This window comes from Heptranchias perlo, chromosome 3 (genome assembly GCF_035084215.1).
Source record: "Heptranchias perlo isolate sHepPer1 chromosome 3, sHepPer1.hap1, whole genome shotgun sequence".
In the NCBI taxonomy this organism is placed as follows: Eukaryota; Metazoa; Chordata; class Chondrichthyes; order Hexanchiformes; family Hexanchidae; genus Heptranchias; species Heptranchias perlo.
In genome coordinates, this window is record NC_090327.1 from 79,628,881 (window position 1) to 79,644,801 (window position 15,921).

The 15,921-nt window shown below is 41.7% G+C and overlaps 1 protein-coding gene across 7 annotated transcripts in view; it reads right to left on the bottom strand.

Annotated features, from left to right (window-relative positions):
• Positions 1–15,921, bottom strand: part of stau2 (staufen double-stranded RNA binding protein 2) — a 339,148-nt gene that overhangs the window by 109,079 nt on the left and 214,148 nt on the right. For all 7 annotated transcript variants that reach the window (XM_067980463.1, XM_067980462.1, XM_067980461.1 and 4 more), the window contains 2 exons: positions 6,461–6,592; positions 6,239–6,296 (listed from right to left, as the gene is read on the bottom strand). In XM_067980463.1, the coding sequence (XP_067836564.1) occupies positions 6,239–6,296; positions 6,461–6,592 (190 nt within the window). The remainder of the gene's footprint in view (positions 1–6,238; positions 6,297–6,460; positions 6,593–15,921) is intronic.

A 15,921-nucleotide genomic window follows, 5' to 3' on the forward strand; every position in this document is an offset into this window, starting at 1 on the left:
AAGTCACTCTTCTGATTTTCACGTGAAGACTTCCCCAACTGTCTCCTCTCATCCATGCATGTAACAAAATAAGGTTCAATTCACCCAAAAACTGTTGCCCACAACTGAATATCTGATTCCTCTGGGGGAAGCTGCTGCCTCAAGTTGCTGCTGAGATACTGAAGAGGTAGTTATAGCAAAGGGTGTTTCTTCCTAGACTCTGCTGTCCTTTCCAACTGAATCTTTTGTATCCCAGTGCAAAAGGAAAAGTGTCTGTTTCCTGAGTGATTACACATTGAAAAACACAGGAGAGCTGTCATAGACAGTGTCTTTTAATGACCATAGGAGCTGTGAATTGTTTCATGATAAATTCACCAAATGGTTTAACAAACACTTTTTTCATAAAGACACTATCCTTTTAAAGGCATAACAGAGCAGATTATTACAAAAGTGTGCTTTGGGCACAGTGCTTCACCTACTGGAAATGCATCTTGGGAATTTGGGCATGTACTCCCTAGTTTTCCAAAATCTCCAAGCGCAGACCCTTATGGATGCAGCATTTGCGCAACTTACTTTTTTTCCTGTACTTTATTGGTAAAGCTATTTATTTGGCATGGTATATTCAGTACTAGAGTAGCTCTACATTGGGCTTACATTGCACATTTTCATGGTTGCACAGCTCTTGTTATTTTCCTGTTCTTCCCATTTGTCTGCATAGCCTCTATTAGTATTTGTGAGGTCAAGATTCTGGCTTGACACCCTATCCATCTGTTCAGTGGGATTAAATTACCTGTTCCTCATCTACAAATCCATACATGGACTTGCTCCACCTTACATCTGCAATCTTATCTCGTCTCATGTCCCAGTTCTTCTGCTTCTGGTCTGAAGTGTATTCCCCTGCGCCCTCTGTCCCATCATCAATGACGTAGCCTACAGCCATCACAGTCTTACAACCTGGAATTTTCTTCCTAAACCCTCTGCCTCGTCACTTCTTTCCCCATCGTCAAGTACCTTCTCAAGATCTTTCTCTTCAATCACACATTTGCTGACCTTCATAACTATCCCAAGTGCTGTTTGGTGTCCAATTTCCCCTTCCATGGAACACTTTGAAACATTTTGCTGAGTTACTGGGGCTAGATAAGTGCAACTTGCTGCAGTAGACTTGGGCCACAGACTCAAAGAAGCAAAACAAACCAAAGATAAAACAAAATAATGTGAAGGGAAGGAGGATAGAACAGGAAATTTAATCTCACTAGACAGATGGTTAGGGTGTCAAGCCAGAATGTCGACCTCACAAACACTAATAGAGGCTATGCAGACAAATGGGAAGAACAGGAAAATAACAAGAGCTGTGCAGCCATGAAAATGTGCGATGTAAGCCCAATGTAGAGCTACTCTAGTACTGAATATATCATGCCAAATAAATAGCTTTAAAAATTAAGTACAAAAAAAAGTAAGTTGTACAAATGCTGCATCCTTTTGTATCTATACAACAACAAGGCAATGAACATATTTCCATTTGAATCATAAATTAATCTATTGATTGTGTGAAAAGGTTTTTTGAAAATTCAAAAAAAGTGTATGCAAATGATATTTTAAAAGTTTTTTTTAAAACGATAGCTGCATTAATTCTTGGGTCTCACAGAGCCTGCCTCCCTAACTTAAGGGATTAGACAAGATTGTCCAAGAAAAAGAAAAAAGAATGCAAACGTATAGAAAACTAGTGAGAAGGAAAGGCCAACAGAAATGGAAGAAAACAGGTTAAGGAAGAAAAAGGCAAAATACATATGAAGGTCTGCAATGCAGCAAATAAATTGTCTACAGGGAAACAAAGTGATCTCAATGACCAAACTATTGGATTCTCATGTAGTTTCAGAAGGAAACTATTCATAAGTTGTATTCCAGGAGGAATTATCTGAAAACTTCCTCATGGAGTAATAATAATATTTTAATCTTGCATCAAAACAACTGGATATTATGTTATGCTTAATGCTATATTATACTAATACTTAATACTGTATTATACACATTTTGATTTTGCTGTTATTTTCCTTTTCCCTTTTCAATCCTGAAACCTTCCTGCGTCAGATGCCTCCTAAAGATAAAAAGACTGGAAAGCTCCTCCAAGCATGTGCTTCATAGCTACTCGGTTACCCTTCTGATTTTGATCCCACCCTTTGGAGAAGTATGTACCCTCTATATAGGAAGGAACATAGGAACAGGAGTAGGCTATTCAGCTCCTCGAGCCTGTTCCATAATTTGATTAGATCATGGCTGATCTGTATCTCAATTCCATCTACCCACCATGGTTCCATAACCCTTGATACCATTGCCTAACAAAAATCTATCAATCTCAGTTTTGATATTTTCAACTGATCTAGCTTCAACAGCTTTTTTGGGGGAAGAGAGTTCCAGATTTCCACTACCCTTTGTTTGAAGAAATGGGAGGATACTGAGAGGTGTAGAGGAAGTGAGGGACCTTGGAATGCATGTCTACAGATCCCTGAAAGTAGAACAGGTAGACAGGTAGAAAAGGTAGTTAAGAAGGCAAATGGAATGCTAACCTTTATTAGCTGTGGCATAGAATATAAAAGCAGGGATGTTATGCTGGAACTGTATAAAACACTAGTTAGGCCACAGCTTGAGTACTGCACACAGTTCTGGTCACCACATTACAGGAAGGAAGGATGTAATTGCACTAGAGAGGGTGCAGAGGAGATTTACGATGATGTTGCCAGGACTGGAGAATTTTAGCTATGATAACAGATTGGATCAGCTGGGGTTGTTTTCCTTGGAACAGAGGAGGTTGAGGGGAGATTTAATTGAGGTGTATAAAATTATGAGGGGCCGAGATAGAGTGGATAGGAAGGACCTATTTCCCTTAGCGGAGGGGGTCAATAACCGGGGGCATTGATTTAAAGTGATTGGTAGAAGGATTAGAGTGGAATTGAGGAAAATTCTTTTCACCCAGAGGGTGGTAGGGGTCTGGAACTCACTGCCTGAGAGGGTGGTAGAGGCAGAAACCCTCAACTCATTTAAAAAAAACCTGGATGTGCACCTGAAGAGCGGTGACCTGCAGGGCTACGGACCAAATGCGGGACAGTGGGATTAGGTTGGGTGGCTCGTATCCCAGCCGGCGCGAACACGATGGGCCGAATGGCCTCCTTCTGTCTCGTAAATTTTTCTATGATTCTAAGTACTTTCTGACAACACCTCTGAATGGCCTAGCTCTAATTTTAAAGTAACGCCCTGTTGGAGGTAATTTTAACCCCCAAAAACGGGTGGGTTGGGGGCAGGTGGGAGTTGAAAATAGTTGTTTTTTTGGGTCGCAACTGCAAAATTTTTGGACTTTGCACTCCCAGTGGGAAGCCTGTACTTTTACGCGCCCACGTTTAACCCAGAAGTGGAGCCGGGTTGCAGTCGCGACCCAAAAAACAACAATTTTCAACTCCCACCCCCCCAACCCACCCGTTCTTGGGGGTTAAAATTACCCCCTTTGTTCTGGACTCCCCCACCAGAGGAAATAGTTTCTCGTTATCTACCTATTAACTTCTTTGATCATCTTAAACATGTCAATTAGATCACCTCTTAATCTTCTATATTCAAGGGAATACAAACCTAGTCTATACAACCCATCTTCATAATTTAACCCTTTTAGCCCCGGTATCATGCTATAGGCATGATACTGAGGCTAATATTGCATTGCTAGATTTGGGATACCAGCACCTCCTGCCTCCATGTCTCTCCATCAGGCAATGAGCAGAAGTGGCACTGGCAGCAGCTTGAAAAAGTCACAAGAAAGCAGGCCTCCGCTGCCACTGGAACAAAGCAATTTGAACAGTTTATAGTTTCCAACTGCAGCCAGCGGCGAGAGAACCACGAGTTTGCTGTCAGCTGCAGTTTTTAAACATAAAAGCATCTTGACTGATGATCCAGTTGAGACAGAAATCACACCAAGTGTGAAATTGCAATGACCAACCTTTTAATAAATGACTACAAATGAAAATTGTTCTCACCGTTCTTAAATCACGTATGTGAGTTCGAACAGAATGTATTGTTCAGCTTTCTGTTCACTGAAAAAGACATTACAGTCCTTGAGGTTGAACAAGTTGTGCAGCAGTCGCGTGTAGTTAGATTTATACTGAATCTAACTAGGGCGTGCTTGATCGTGATACTGAGTTAAGAAAAACAGAAAACGTTACATTCCCAGCACCAACTTGAATCAAATTGATCATGCCACTGCCATCCATATCTTTGACACTTATCAATCAACATTTGCAAAACAAGCCGCTAGTTATTATTTTGCTAGGGTTTCTAACTGTAGAGATGTTAAATAATATTTAAAAGTATGTGGGCTCTTCTCATAGATCAGCAACTTTAAACGGTAATAAATTGAACCACACAGCTCAGGAAAGTCATGGGTCTATGCTGAGTTAGTGTATCTCAACTGGGTCAGAGGTTGGGGTGCTACAACTGCCCTCAGTACCCCACGTAGGATGTAGAAAATGTTAAAAGTTGCTATTCAATGACCTCCATTGGAAGCATGTGTGGACATTGAGTGAGGACAGAATTGTGCTCAGCTTTAATGTGCCCCACAAACCATCAATATCATGGCTCATTTATGAATAATGGACACTTGGGAAAAATACTGAAGAGGTGGGGGGGGGGAGTGGTGACTATGAAATTATACCCAGGAGGAGGAGGGGCGAAAGGAAAATTTGTGTGGGAAATTTATAAATTGATTCAAACAGTGATGTCCATTGTTACCCAGGTGAGTTGTGAATATTAAATTCTGCTTGAATTGAAGTTTTTCCCTAGGCAAATATGAGATGATCTTAAAGAGTGAATAGCATTAGCAATCTTCCTAAAATTCAGGCAATACATTTTAAATAATTGACACCTAGCAACAATTACAAAGTAGCAATCTTATCAATCAAGCTGACATCACAAACCGCACAGCAAGGTTAAATTTCTGTTGCCTTGAAGTTACTCCAAGGAATGTTTTTCAAAAGGATAATATACAAAGTTAGTTTTATGATTCAGAGTCACTTTTCTCACTTCTCATTCTTGAAAGTAGTGACTCACACTGGGGTACGGTTCTATAAGTGGCAGTAGTCTCCTGTATCTTGCACAAGAAGCCATTCTTCATGTGTGAACTTACGTCAGTAAGTTATTTGCGCTATATGGGTATCACAAACAAGCTTGATCCAATGATCATGCAATGACTGCACATGCACCCTTTCCAGCTGAGATGGCAATAAGAAATGGGAACCCTGTCTGATTTTTTTTCTCTTCCTACCCCAGCGGCACTGAAGCCAATTAAAACTTTCTTACAATTATCCCTGTTAAGGTCAGCTAACTCAGCACAGACTAGGGATCAAGCCTGGGATCTTCCTGTTCTGTATGCCTCACAATATGTGCTACGTTTATCCACTGAGCCCTCAGGGGGACTTTAGATGACTTTTTTTTGAAAGCTCCAGTCAGCAGCATTTCTGGTTATTGATAATTTCACAGGAGTAAAGGATGTTATTATTGAAATTTAATAAAAATAATTTGCAGTTCATTTCACTACAATTTATATATATAAAATATAAATTAGCAACTTTAACATCCTTTTATTCATTTCTGTTTTTTTGATATTTTCATTTAAACAGTGAGCATTGATGATAGCCTCAGACAGAACGTGTTGGACTAGATGCTGAGCCCAACAGCGTGAGATGGGAGAATTATAAAAACACATATAAAATGACATGATTGCTAAAGCATTCTGGGTTAATGGCTGTATCTCCACTAATTTTAAATCATCTCCCTTATAGTGTAAGACTCAGTAACTTCCACTGATGTGCTGATCACTTTCTAGTGACCCCTGCTGGAAAATGTTGGCATCAGGTGAAGAGTTTAACTGTGACAATCAGTGTTTAGGCTCACACACAAAAAATATGGCTATTTTTACAGAATATCAGACGCTTGCTAGCAGCTGTAGAATCATACACTCAAGACAGGAGGAGCAAATGGAAAAATATCAATAAGTTTAGTGTTACTGGATGCTCAGAGCACATTTACACTTATTTAAGGCCAGATCACAATGGATTCCTTAATCTGTAACCTGCATTTTTGAGATGTGTAAATTTCACAGGTGCTTATTAGCATAAATACAAATAGAAAGACTTGAGCCCTGATAATGAATATTCAGATGGAAATTGACAATAAATAAAACAGGCATTTCATCTTATGTGTTTCAAGGGTGAAAACTACTCACTACTACTTGGCTGATCTGCAAAAGTCACCTTCCGTCCATCCCAACTCTTTTCAACTGGCTGTAATGTTAAAAAAAAGACATAAATACAAAGTACTAGTAAAAAATGGTCAAATATAAAATACAAAACTTAAATGAGTAATAACATAGTTCATAATCAATTTGTTTTATTTCCTTATCCCTTAACACTTAAATAAAAAATGTGAAACTAAAATTCAAGTTTACCTTTTCCTGTGGATTTTGAGCAGGGATTGATGCCTTGTAACCAAGATGCAGCAACATGGCTTCTGCAGCATTCCGTTTTGCAACTTTCTTGTTAGGACCTGTTCCTGTAGCCATCTCAGTGCCTACCTTGACCTGAAGGAACAACGCAACAATTAAACATATAATTGATCGAAAACTTCAAAGTCACGATTAAATGATCTATTAAGTTGCCATTATATGCATTCACATTCACAAAGCCAAGAACAACATATTCCATCAGTCAATACAAATAGATGCCCATTGAAGCATCTAAATGTTATTTTTTTTGTATAGAACTAAACAGGTAAGCAGGTACACTTTCAAATGGATAAGTGAGCAGAAAGAATAATGCATTTAGAGCTGTCTTCAAAGGCCACTGAAATCCTTTTGTGAAGGAAGTGTGGTGGCAGGAGGTTTTATTAGCTGTTCACAAAGAACGATAGCTATGATGAGAAGAAAAATACAAATAGATGAACTGAAATTCTTCTTCATTCAAAGGAGACTAAAAGCTTTTGCTTATTTTCCTTTTCAACCCTTGCTGCACTGCCTCATGCTGCCCAAGCTTTCAAGGTAATAACTCTATTGAACAGAAGAAAATCCTGTTGAAGACTGAACTGCTTGCATCATAGAGGGAGCTTTACTCTGCATTTAATTGTACTGTACAAAAATCAATCAGCAAGGTTGCAGTTGGGCCAGGTTGATCAATGTTCTGGGGAATCACCACGTTAGATGCCACCCCCAGTGATTGTTGTTGGTAACGCACTGAAGTCAGGCAATACCGACACACATAATAGGATCATAGAAATTTACGGCACAGAAGGAGGCCATTCGGCCCATCATGTCTGTGCCGGATGAAGAAGAACTCTCCTGCCTAATCCCACTTTCCAGCTCTTGATCTGTAGCCATGTAGGTTACGGCACTTCAAGTGCATATCCGAGTGCTTTTTAAATGTGATGTGGGTTTCTGCCTCCACCTTCCTTTCAAGCAATGAGTTCCAGACCCCCACCACCCTCTGGGTGAAAAAAATTCTCCTCAGCTCCCCTCTAATCCTTCTACCAATTACTTTAAATCTATGCCCCCTGGTTATTGACCTCTCTGCTAAAGGAAATAGGTCCTGCCTATCCACTCTATCTAGGCCCCTGATAATTATATACACCTCAATTAAATCTCCCCTCAGTCTCCTCTGTTCCAAAGGAAACAACCCCAGCCTATCCAATCTTTCCTCACCACTAAAATTCTCCAGTCCTGGCAACATCCCGTAAATCTCCTCTGTACTTTCTCTAGGGCAATCACATCTTTCCTGTAATGTGATGACCAGAACTGTATGCAGTACTCTGTATGAAGATGGTAGTGGTTGTTGGGGGCCAATCATCTCAGCCCCAGGACATTGCCGCAGGAGTTCCTCACGGCAGTGTCCTAGGCCCAACCATCTTCAGCTGCTTCATCAATGACCTTCCCTCCATCATAAGGTCAGAAATGGGGATGCTCGCTGACGATTGCAGTGTTCAGTTCCATTTGCAATCCCTCAGATAATGAAGCAGTCTGTGCCCGCATGCAGCAAGACCTGGACAACATCCAGGCTTGGGCTCATAAGTGGCAAGTAACATTCGCGCCAGACAAGTGCCAGACAATAACCATCTCCAACAAGAGAGAGTCTAACCACCTCCCCATGACATTCAACGGCATTACCATCGCCGAATCCCCCACCATCAAGATCTTAGGGGGTCACCATTGACCAGAAACTTAACTGGATCAGCCACATAAATACTGTGGCTACAAGAGCAGGTCAGAGGCTGGGTATTCTGCGGCAAGTGACTCACCTCCTGTCTCCCCAAAGCCTTTCCACCATCTACAAGGCACAAGTCAGGAGTGTGATGGAATACTCTCCACTTGCCTGGATGAGTATAGCTCCAACAACACTCAAGAAGCTCGACACCATCCAGGACAAAGCAGCCCGCCTGACTGGCACCCCAACCACCAACCTAAACATTCACTCCCTTCACCACCGGCGCTCCATGGCTGCAGTGTGTACCATCGACAGGATGCACTGCAGCAACTCGCCAAGGCTTCTTCAACAGCACCTCCCAAACCCACAACCTCTACCACCTAGGATAAAAGCAGCAGGCACATGGGAACAACACCACCTGCACGTTCCCCTCCAAGTCACACACCATCCCGACTTGGAAATATATCGCCATTCCTTCATCGTCGCTGGGTCAAAATCCTGGAACTCCCTACCTAACAGCACTGTAGACGAACCTTAACCAAATGGACTGCAGCGGTTCAAGAAGGCGGCTCACCCCCACCTTCTCAAGGGCAATTAGGGATGGGCAATAAATGCTGGCCTTGCCAGCGACGCCCACATCCCATGAACGAATAAAAAACTCAAGCTGTGGCCTAATTAGTGTTTTATACAGTCCTAGCATAACCTCCCTGCTCTTATATTCTATGCCTCGGCTAATAAAGGAAAGTATCCCGTATGCCTTCTTAACCACCTTATCTACCTGTCCTGCTACCTTCAGGGTACCTTCTGTGGATGTGCACTCCAAGGTACCTCTGATCCTCTACATCTCTCAGTATCCTCCCATTTATTGTGTACTCCCTTGTCTTGTTTGCCCTCCCCAAATGCATTACCTCACACTTCTCTGGATTGAATTCCATTTGCCACTTTTCTGCCCACCTGACCAGTCCATTGATATCTTCCTGCAGTCTACAGCTTTAAACCTCACTATCAACCACACAGCCAATTTTTATATCATCTGCAAACTTCTTAATCATGCCCCCTACATTTAAGTCTAAATCATTGATATATATCACAAAAAGCAAGGGACCTAGTACTGAGTCCTGCGGAACCCCACTGGAAACAGCCTTCCAGTCACAAAAACACCCGTCAACCATTACCCTTTGCTTCCTGCCACTGAGTCAATTTTGGATCCAACTTGCCACTTTCCTTTGGATCCCATGGGCTTTTACTTTTCATGTGGGACCTTGTTAAAAGCCTTGATAAAATCCATGTAGATTACATCAAATGCGCTACCCTCATTGACCCTACTTGTTACCTTCTCAAAAAATTTAATCAAATTAGTCAGACACGACCTTCCCTTAACAAATCCATGCTGACCATCCTTGATTAATTCATGTCTTTCTAAATGACGATAATACTGTCCTTCAGAATTGTTTCCAATAATTTGCCCACCACCGAGGTAAGGCTGACTGGCCTGTAATTACTCGGTCTATCCCTTTCTTCTTTTTTAAACAACGGTACAATGTTAGCAGTCCTCCGGCACTACACCTATAACCAGACAGAAGTGGAAAATGATGGTCACAGCCTCCGCTATTTCCTCCCTTGCTTCTCTTAACAGCCTGGAATACATTTCATCCGGCCCTGGTGATTTATCTACTTTCAAAGATGCTAATTCCCTTACTATTTCCTCCCTCACTATGTTTATCCCATCCAATATTTCACACTCCTCCTCCTTAACTACAACGTCTGCATCGTCCCCCTTTTTTGTGAAGACAGACACAAAGTATTCGTTAAGAACTATACCCACATTTTCCGCCTCCACACACAGGTTATCTCCTTGATCTCTAATGGCCGCTACTCCCTCCTTACTTATCCTCTTGTCTTATCTTCATGTATCTATAAAACATCTTTGGGTTTTCCTTGCCAATATTTTTTCATGCCCTTTCTTTGCTTTCTTAATTTCCTTTTTAATTTCACCCCTGCACTTTCTATGCTCCTCTAGGCTTTCAGCAGTATTGAGCTCTTGGTATCTGACATAAGCTTCCCTTTTTTGCCTTATCCTACCCTGTATGCTCCTTGACATCCAGTGGGCTCTAGATTTGGGAGTCCCACCCTTTTTTTTGTGGGATCATATTTGCTCTGAACCCTCACTATCTCCTCCTTGAATGCCTCCCACTGCTCTGACACTGATCTACCTTCAAGTAGCTGTTTCCAGTCCACTTTTGCTAAATCAGATCTCAATACTGCTAGTCTGGTGAGGTATAAAAGCCCTGCACGTGTGTGGGAACATCGGTACTTTTTGACCCATACAACAACAACAACTTGCATTTATATAGTGCCTTTAATGCAGTAAAACATCCCAAGGCACTTCCGAGGAGTGATTATCAAACAAATTTTGACACCGAGCCACATAAGGAGATATTAGGACAAGTGACCAAAAGATTGGTCAAAGAGGTAGGTTTTAAGGACCGTCTTAAAGGAGGAGAGAGATAGAGAGGTGGAGAGGTTTAGGGAAAGAATTCCAGAGCATAGGGTCTAGGCAGCTGAAGGCATGGCCGCCAATGGTGGAGCAATTAAATTCAGGGATGCGCAAGAGGCCAGAATTGGAGGAGCGCAGAGATCTCGGAGGGTTGTAGGGCTGGAGGAGGTTACAGAGTTAGTGAGGGGCAAGGCCATGGAGGGATTTGAACACAAGGATGAGAATTTTAAAGTTGAGGTGTTACTGGACCGGGACCCAACGTAGGTCAGCAAGCACGAGGGTGATGGGTAAACAGGACTTGTGCAAGTCAGGACACGCACAGCAGAGTTTTGGATGAACTCACATTTATGGAGGGTGGAAGACAGGAGGCCAGTTAGGAGAGCACAATAACAGAAAAAAAATGACTTTCTATATTTCTAGGAAGGCCTGATGGGAATGCTGAGTACATATCTCCAGACAGATGTGATCAGACCTCACTTTGGCAGACAATTTATGCATGCCGATACTCTTATTTCCAAAGCAAGCTGGAACAGCAGACTTTACCGACTACAAATATATATGAATACCTGACTAACTGTAATGTCGGATACTTCTGTGTCACATTTTGAGTGCTACTACTTGAAAGAGGGCATGCCAGGGTATCAACAGCCTGATTGGTTTAACCCACCAACATGCTAAGTAAGCTTTGGCACATTTACCTGGAAATCACATGGGTGAGAGTCTGGGTCAGCCGCAAGACAGATACACAACTCAGCTACTTGCTGCAGGGACATTTGTAGTTAGCATGCAGCATAGGGCTGACACACTCAATGATAGTAATAGTCAGCTATAGTTGTTATGATCTGGAATGCACTGCCTGAAAGGGCGGTGGAAGCAGATTCAATAGTAACTTTCAAAAGGGGATTGGATACATACTTTTAAAGTCAAAATTTGCAGGGCTACTGGGAAAGAGCAAGGGAAGTGGGACTAATTGGATAGGCCGAATGGTCTCCTTTTGTGCTGTAAGATTCTATGGCGGGAAACACAGTTCCAGCTCCTCTGGGATGTGCCATGCAGTGGCACAGGGGGCAATCCTTCTCTCAAGCATCTTATGCAGCACCCTCTCCACTTCAACTATCAAACAGGGTGCTTGACTCCTCTTTCATTTGACTGCAAACACATACCTGCATCCTCGGCTTCCCTTCCTTTTCATCTGTCACTTCTTAGTCCTTTCCCCTTTCAGCCTTGACAAAGGCTGCTGATGTGTTGAGATGCTTTCTGAGCCTTTGCAGAGGCTTTCAGAATTTCTGACACACTCATTCAAGTGCCCTCTTTCCTTTAAATTTCACTTAAATGCAATTCTAACACTCCAATCACTAGCATACTCCCTGCAAATCTGCACCCACAGCTATGCTTATGAATTGGCCTTGGAAAATTGGGCGCAAACAGCACACTTCCATTTGAGACTGTTTAAAACCCATCACTAGCCAGTCAAGACCATTGTGGAAAATCTAGGCTGATGTATAGAGAAAGAATGAGAACAACCCTATAAGGTAGATAATATTTATTTCTTCTTAATTCAGCATCCTTCACACATCTTTGGAGCTAGCCCAGTAGCACCTAGGATGAGAAGGAGGGAGACCTATGCAGAGAAGCAGAGGCCCAACCATCATGATAGATCTATCGAAGGTATTACTCCATAAATACTGAAACAGTATCGGACAACATAGCAGTTGTAGCTCTTAATTTTTCAAAAAAGGAGCATGGCATAAACCTAGAAATTATAAGTTATAGTGAGAAAAATACTTTAGGATTTTCTACAAAATACTATAAATTTTTTAAAAAGATAGAGTCATGTCTTACAAACCCACTGGAATTCTGAGGAAGTAACTAAATTAATGGACAAGGGTAATCCAGCAAATGCAGTTCACTTGGATTTTCAAACGTTATTTGACAAGCACCTCCTTCGAGACTATCCAGGAAGGTTAAGGCTCCTGGAATAGATGATTGTCTAGATGGATTGCAAATTAGTTGAGCAACAGAAGATGGTGGGTAGTGATAGAAAATAGGAGCAGGAGTAGGCCATTCGGCCCTTTGAGCATGCTCCGCCATTCAATATGATCTTGGCTGATCCTCTATCTCAGTACCACATTCCCGCTCTCTCCCCATACCCCTTGATGCCATCTGTGTCTAGAACTCTATCTAGCTCCTTCTTAAATATGTTCAGTGATTTGGCCTCCACAGGCTTCTGTGCTGGAGAATTCCACAGGTTCACCACCCTCCGAGTGAACAAATTTCTCCTCATCTCAGTCCTAAATGTCCTACTCCGTATCCTAAGACTGTGACCCCTCATTCTGGACCCCCCCAGCTATGGGAAACATCCTCCCTGCATCCAGTCTGTCTAGCCCCATCAGAATTTTATATGTTTCAATGAGATCCCCTCTCGTTCTTCTATACTCGAGTGAATACAGGCCGAGTTGACCCAATCTCTCCTCATACGACAGTCCTGCCATCCCAGGAATCAGACTGGTGAACCTTCGCTGTACTCCCTCTAAGGCAATTATATCCTTTCTTAGTTAAGGAGACCAAAACTGCACTACAATACTCCAGGTGTGGTCTCACCTAGGCCCTATATAACTGCAGTAAGACGTCCTTGCTCCTGTATTCAAATCCTTTTGCAATGAAGGCCAACATACCATTTGCCTTCCTAACTGCTTGCTGCACCTGCATGTTTGCTTTCAGTGACTGGTGTACAAGGACACCCAGGTCCCTTTGTACATCAACATTTCCCAATCTATCACCATTTAAATAATACTCCGCTTTTCTGTTTTTCCTTCCGAAGTGGATAACTTCACATTTATCCACATTATACTGCATCTGCCATGTATTTGCCCACTTACTCAACTTGTTTAAATCGCCTTGAAGCCTCTTTGCATCCTCCTCACAGCTCACGATCCCACCTAGTTTTGTGACATCAGCAAACTTGGAAATATTACATTTGGTTTCCTCATCCAAATCATTGATATATATTGTGAATAGCTGGGGCCCAAGCACTGATCCCTGCGGTACCCCATTAGTCACTGCCTGCCACCCCGAAAAAGACCCAGTTATTCCTACTCTCTGTTTCCTGTCTTAACCAATTTTCAATCCATGCCAGTATATTACCACCAATCCCATGTGCTTTAATTTAGAACACTAATCTCTTATGTGGGACTTTATCAAAGGCCTTTTGAAAATCTAAATAAACCACATCTACTGGTTCTCTCTTATCTATTCTACCAGTTACATCCTCAAAAAACACCAGTAAGTTTGTCAAACATGATTTCCCTTTCATAAATCCATGTTGACTTTGTCTAATCCCGTTGTTATTTTCTAAGTGTCCTGTTATCACATCCTTTCTCATATACTCTAGCATTTTCCCCACTACTGATGTTAGGCTAACCGGTCTGTAGTTCCCTGTTTTCTCTCTCTCTCCTTTTTTAAATAGTGGGGTTACATTTGCTACCCTCCAATCTGCAGGAACAGTTCCATAATCTATAGAATTTTAGAAGATGACAACTAATGCACCCACTATTTCTATGGCTATCTCTTTTAGTACTCTGGGATGTAGATTATCAGGTCCTGGGGAATTATCGGCTTTCAGTCCCATTAATTTCTCCAGCACTATTTTTGTTACTAATACTAATTTCCTTTAATTCCTCCTTCTCACTAGTCCCTTGGTTCCCTAGCATTTCTGGGAAGCTATTTGTGTCCTCTTCCGTGAAGACAGAACCAAAGTATTTGTTTAATTGCTCTGCCATTTCCCTGTTCCCCATTATAAATTCTCCCGTTTCTGACTGTATAAATGGAGAAAGCTCTGCCTGGTGTTTGACAAGGACCTGTTCTAGCATCCCTGCTGTTCACCATATTTGTGAATGATGTGGAACACAGTGTCTGTTGTAGTAGTATTAAATTTTCAAATATGAACCTATGGGGGCAGGTAACAAATAGAAAGGACAGTCTTCAGAGATACCTGAATCAATTATGTAGATGGGCTGAGACACAGCAGGTCAATATTAAGGTGGATAAATACAGGAACAAGTAACAGTAAACATGTATGACATGAAAGGGTCTCCACTGGCAGACAGAAAAGAAAGAACTTGCATTCTTATACTGCCTTTCATGCCACAGCATGTCCCAAACTGCTTCATAGCCAATGATTGCTTTCGAAGTGTAGTCACTGTTGGTCTGAGGGCAAATGTGGCAGCCAAATTGCACACAAGGTCAAGCAGCGATGAGATAAAGGATCAAACCCTGAAAGCATCAGGTCATCATAAAACAGTAATCAACATGATAATTGGATACTGGAGCTCATCCCGAGGACACTGATTGCAAATAGAACACTGACGCTGTACAAGTCAATGGTGAGGCCAATGTGTTTTTGGTTGAGGGAGTGATGCTGGCTAGGATACCAGGAGAACTTCTCGTTCTTCTTTAGAAAAGTGCCATAAGATCTTTAATGTCCACATGAACAGGCAGACAGGGCTTCATCTGAAAGATAACACTTCCAACGATGCAGCACTATCGCCATACTGCATTGTAGTGCCAACTTAGATTATGTGCTCAAGTCCTGTAATGTATGTGATACAGAGGCGAAACTGCTACAAGTAAGCCAAGTTGACCACTGGTAAAGGATTTGGAAGGATCAAACCCTGAAAGCATCAGGATATTATAAAACAGTTATCAATATGATAAATTGGATACTGGAGCTCATCCCGAAGACACTGATTGCAAATAGAACACTGGCATTGTACAGGTCAATGGTGAGGCCAAGTCTAGAGTAGTAGTTTTGGTCACCCTATCAAAAACAATATACATTTGAAAGCACTCAGAAAACAGTGGAAAAAGATAATTCCAAGCCTTACTGAACTAAACTGAAGAAAGAGTCAAGTGGCTTCATTTATTTTTGCTGAAGAAAAGACTGAGAGAAGGTATGATACATGTCTTTAAAATAATGAGAGCTATAGATAAGATTGAAATAGATAAGCCACTTAATCTGGACAGTAAGTACAGGAACACAGAATACAAATATAAAATTCACAAACAACAATAGAGATTAGAAAAAAAAACATTATCTCCCCATAGGATAGTGGACATGTGGAACAGGCTCCCAAAGGTAGTGGATTTGGGGTCAATTGACACCTTTGAAGGAAAACTGGATTGACATGTTTTGAGAAAGGGCACTGAAGATTATGGGGATAC